Raw genomic sequence first — 4,596 nt, forward strand, 5'->3', positions numbered from 1 at the left:
ATATTAATAAGTTGAGTCAATTCTGTCACCATTTCCTAAACTTTTCACTGAGGTGAATACAGCATTATTTTTGTTTTTTCAAGAACTGGACTGAAGAAAAGAACCAAATATATGTTATAATTCGAATAGATTAATAAATATCATGCAACACATCTCACTCAACTAATAATTGGAAAAGGAGCAAAAATATGGCTAAAACAAACGTATGTTAGGGTCCCAGTTTCCGAGTCATCTCCATCTGCTACAGCTTACGCGTGTTTGAATAATTAAGCCGCTGCCGCTGCTGCTGTTCAAAGCATGGAATGGACTCCAAGCCCGGTCGAGCGGACTTTTTGCACTGTTCTTTACGCAGAAACACTCGCATTCACACCCCCAAAAAGCTCGAATGAAAGGGCATCTGTGTTTGTTGGGAGTGTTGGAGTCATAAGTCTCAGAAGATTTTTAAGTTTTTAGGACAAGACAACCCCACCACCACCCAAAGTCTCCCCTTAGTCTAGTCTTCAGCTGTTGCAGTCCAGCAGTCCAGTCAACTCAACCTCCCCCCATGGATACGCCAACATTTTTCTTCTTTATCCCGTTTCTTTCGAATTTCCTTAACCCCAAAAACCCAAGTACTCTCTCTTTACAAGTACTTGTAAAATCTGTCCTTTTTCTGCAATCTCCTCTGTGTCTTCCTCCTCCGGTTTTCGTCCCACCTGAAGCCAAAACAATCACTGTAATAGTCCTATTTAACGCATGCATATGTATAGTTGAGAAAGAACGGTGGAAAGATTTCTCAGCACTTAGCTAACAATGAAGAAGTGTGAGGAGAGCATCCCTTTACTCCATTTCTCCTTGTTTTTCATGTTCTTGTTCTGTCCTTCGGTCTTCTCTGAACTACCCTCAAACCAAAAAACCACCATGATCGATCTTTCTAATCTCCTTAACAAAACAGATTTATCATGGAATATTAGCAAGGATCCATGTTCATGGAAGGGAGTTACCTGCAGCTCTGGGAATTCTTCCATAACAGAAATCTCTCTATCGGGCTTTTCCCTCTCTTCCTCAGACTTTCTGCCTCGTCTTTGTCAGATAGATTCTTTGATGAGTATTGATGTCTCCAACAACGCTCTGACCTTAATCCCGGAGGAATTCATCAAGGGTTGCGGGGAGATTGGAGGGCTGGAGCGCTTGAATATTAGCAGAAACAGGTTGGTTGGTCCTCTGCCTACTTTTCAAGGATTCGTTGGGTTGAAGTTCTTGGACCTGTCTTTCAATTCATTGAATGGAAACATTGGTTTACAGTTAGATGGATTGATTGCCCTCAAAAGTTTGAATCTTAGTGGCAACAAGTTCAATGGCCTTATCCCTACCAATCTTGGGAAAGCCATGGTTTTAGAGCAGCTTGAGCTCTCTGTGAATGGCTTTGAAGGTGGAATTCCTGATCAAATAATGGGTTACCAGAATTTGACTCTGATTGACTTAGGTGAAAATAAACTTTCCGGCCCTGTTCCTGATAGAATTAAAGACCTCTCTAAATTGGAAGTTTTGATTCTATCTTCCAATAAATTCAGTTGGCAAATCCCAGGAGCCATTTCAAATATCAGAACCCTTTCACGTTTTGCAGCCAATCAAAACAACTTTAAAGGTACAGTTCCCAGTGGAATTACAAGATTCCTCAAGAACTTAGACCTTAGTTATAACAAGTTAAGCGGGTCGATTCCTTCAGACATGTTGTCGCCGTCAAATTTGCAGTCTGTAGATTTGTCTTATAATTTGTTAAAGGGATCGATACCTTCAAACATATCTTCAAGTTTGGTCAGGTTGAGGTTGGGAAGCAATTCTCTTGATGGGCCAATCCCTTCTTCGGTGTTTGGAAAACTTGAGAAATTGATGTACTTAGAGCTGGATAACAATAGCTTGACCGGGCTTATACCTCCGGATTTGGGTTCTTGCCTGAGCTTGGCACTGTTGAATTTGGCAGGGAATAACCTGACTGGTACTTTGCCGGGACAGTTGGGAAATCTAAACCGTCTTCAAGTTATGAAGCTTCAATCCAACAGGCTGGTTGGAGAAATCCCGGTTGAAATTACTCAACTACAGAAATTGTCTACACTGAATATCAGCTGGAATTTGCTGAACGGTTCAATACCTTCTTCGATTTCAAGCTTGCGATACCTTACTAACATGAACTTACAAGGTAACCATCTCAATGGTTTGATACCAGACGGTATTTCCGGTTTGGATTCTCTGTTAGAACTCCAGCTTGGAGGAAACCAATTGACCGGTAAGATTCCAATGATGCCGGCATCATTGCAGATTGCTCTAAATCTCAGCAGCAACCTCCTTGTGGGACCTATTCCATTTCCTTTTTCACGGCTTACAGGATTAGAAGTTTTGGATCTCTCAAACAATCAATTGACAGGGGAAATTCCAACGTTTCTAACTGGAATGAGATCCTTGACACGGTTGCTGCTTTCTAACAATCAACTATCTGGAATTATTCCAGAGTTTGGTTCATGGCTTACTTTTGAAGCAAGAGGAAATGTGCATCTTATTAACACTACAACATCAAACACTTCACCAAAATCAGCCAAGAAGGGAAAATCAGTTGCCACTGCGCTTCTGATTGGGTTTGCAGCTGCTCTTTTCACTGTTGGGGTTGTCACAGGCCTTGCTTTATCAATCTCAAGACGATATTACAGGGTTAATGATGAACAACCACAATCAGCAGAGGATCTTCCCCCTCCTCCCCCTCCTCAGGTCATCCAAGGCAATCTATTAACCGCAAATGGAATCCACAGATCGAATATCGACTTCACCAAAGCTATGGAAGCAGTTGCATACTCAAAAAACATTACGCTGAAGACTAGGTTTTCAACCTATTACAAAGCCATCATGCCATCCGGATCAAGCTACTTTGTTAAGAGGATTAATTGGAGTGATAAGATATTCCAATTCGGCAACCACGATAAATTCTGGCGAGAGTTGGAGGTTTTGGGGAAACTGAGCAATTCAAATGTGATGACTCCTTTAGCCTATGTTTTGTCTGTTGACAATGCTTATCTGTTTTATGAATTTTCTCCAAAGGGAACCCTTTTTGACGTTCTTCATGGTAGCCTGGAAAATGCTTTGGATTGGGCGAGCAGATACAGCATAGCAGTTGGGGTCGCTCAGGGTCTTTCTTTTCTGCAAGGTTGCACCCCCGGCCCGATACTGCTACTTGATCTATCAAGCAGAAACATCATGCTGAAGTCCCTCAAGGAACCTCAAATTGGAGATATTGAGCTATGCAAGGTGATCGATCCCTCAAAGAGCACTGGAAGCCTTTCTATGGTTGCTGGTTCTGTTGGCTATATTCCTCCAGGTCAGGAACTCTTTTCCTCATATTTGAGGTTTCCAAAATCACCTAATAGTCACGAGCCTGTTATTTTTTGCATGTTTCAATCCTTTGTGAAGTCATCTCAACTGTATAATATATTGGTTTGTTTCTGTTTAGCGACATCATCTTCTTCTCCTTGGCCATGCATGCCTTCCTTCAATTGAATTCCTTTCTGAATTTGATTAATGCCGTCAACTGTTAGTGTCTAAACATCTCATGTTATTTGTTGGTGGTTGGCAGAGTATGCTTACACGATGAGAGTAACAATGGCCGGGAACGTTTACAGTTTTGGGGTCATTCTCCTGGAACTGCTGACCGGAAAACCAGCTGTTAGTGAGGGAACTGAGTTGGCCAAGTGGGCCTTAAGCAACTCAGTCAGGCAAGACAAGTGGGATCACATCCTTGACCCTAATATCAGCAGAACATCACTTGCCATCAGAAGTCAGATGCTTCAAGTCCTGAAGGTTGCTCTTGGTTGTGTAAATGTATCACCTGAAGCAAGGCCAAAGATGAAGAATGTGCTAAGGATGCTCCTAAACGCAAGATAAAAGCATACCCTCATGAGATAAAATCATCTTGGAAATTGAGGTTCTATACTTTCTTAGTAGAGAATTGGTAAAAGGGAAAATCTTCTTTCTCCATGGAAGAACTGGAAGCATTCTTTTGATCAATCCGAATGTAGTAGTTACAAATTTTATTTATCTACTTCTTCCCCCTCCCTCCCTCCCTCTGGCAGCATTATGATATCTTTATCATGTATAATAGAGATAGATATATACAAAGTTGGCTCTGAGTGACTAATCTGTCTACTTACTTCTGTTCGTCTTACAACCCTGCATTAATGAGGCCTGAAGCAAAGCTCCTGCTTAAGTTTTAACCATATCTTTCACAACTGCATCCAAATATACATCTGGATTTAAGGAACTTTTAAGGATTCGTTAGTTTTCACAATCATTTTTATCGTATCTCATCTAATCATTACAACTTTTTTAAATTTTCACACAAAATAAAATAAACAATTCAATTTTTTCAAATCTTAAAACAAAAATAAATATTAAAAAAATATATTCTAACAATATTTTATTGAATTTTTAACTTTTATCTTAGCTCATTTCATCTCATCTGAGAAAACAAACGATTTCATTCTAAGATGAATTTTGTCTGTTCCTTGGAATGACACGGTTTCTCTCCGGTTACTGGTTTGAGAAATGGTAATTTCATAACAAAATTTACAT

At 40.3% G+C, this 4,596-nt stretch overlaps 1 protein-coding gene across 1 annotated transcript; it reads left to right on the forward strand.

The window, feature by feature from the left end:
• The first annotated feature begins 496 nt into the window (after window positions 1-496).
• Window positions 497-4,143, forward strand: LOC121243031 (leucine-rich repeat receptor-like tyrosine-protein kinase PXC3). Its single transcript, XM_041141088.1, has 2 exons — window positions 497-3,346; window positions 3,602-4,143. The coding sequence occupies exons 1-2, from the start codon at window positions 793-795 to the stop codon at window positions 3,907-3,909; spliced, it is 2,862 nt and encodes a 953-aa protein (XP_040997022.1). The 5' UTR covers window positions 497-792; the 3' UTR covers window positions 3,910-4,143.
• Window positions 4,144-4,596: the final 453 nt, after the last annotated feature.

Source organism: Juglans microcarpa x Juglans regia, chromosome 8D (genome assembly GCF_004785595.1).
Source record: "Juglans microcarpa x Juglans regia isolate MS1-56 chromosome 8D, Jm3101_v1.0, whole genome shotgun sequence".
NCBI lineage: Eukaryota > Viridiplantae > Streptophyta > Magnoliopsida > Fagales > Juglandaceae > Juglans > Juglans microcarpa x Juglans regia.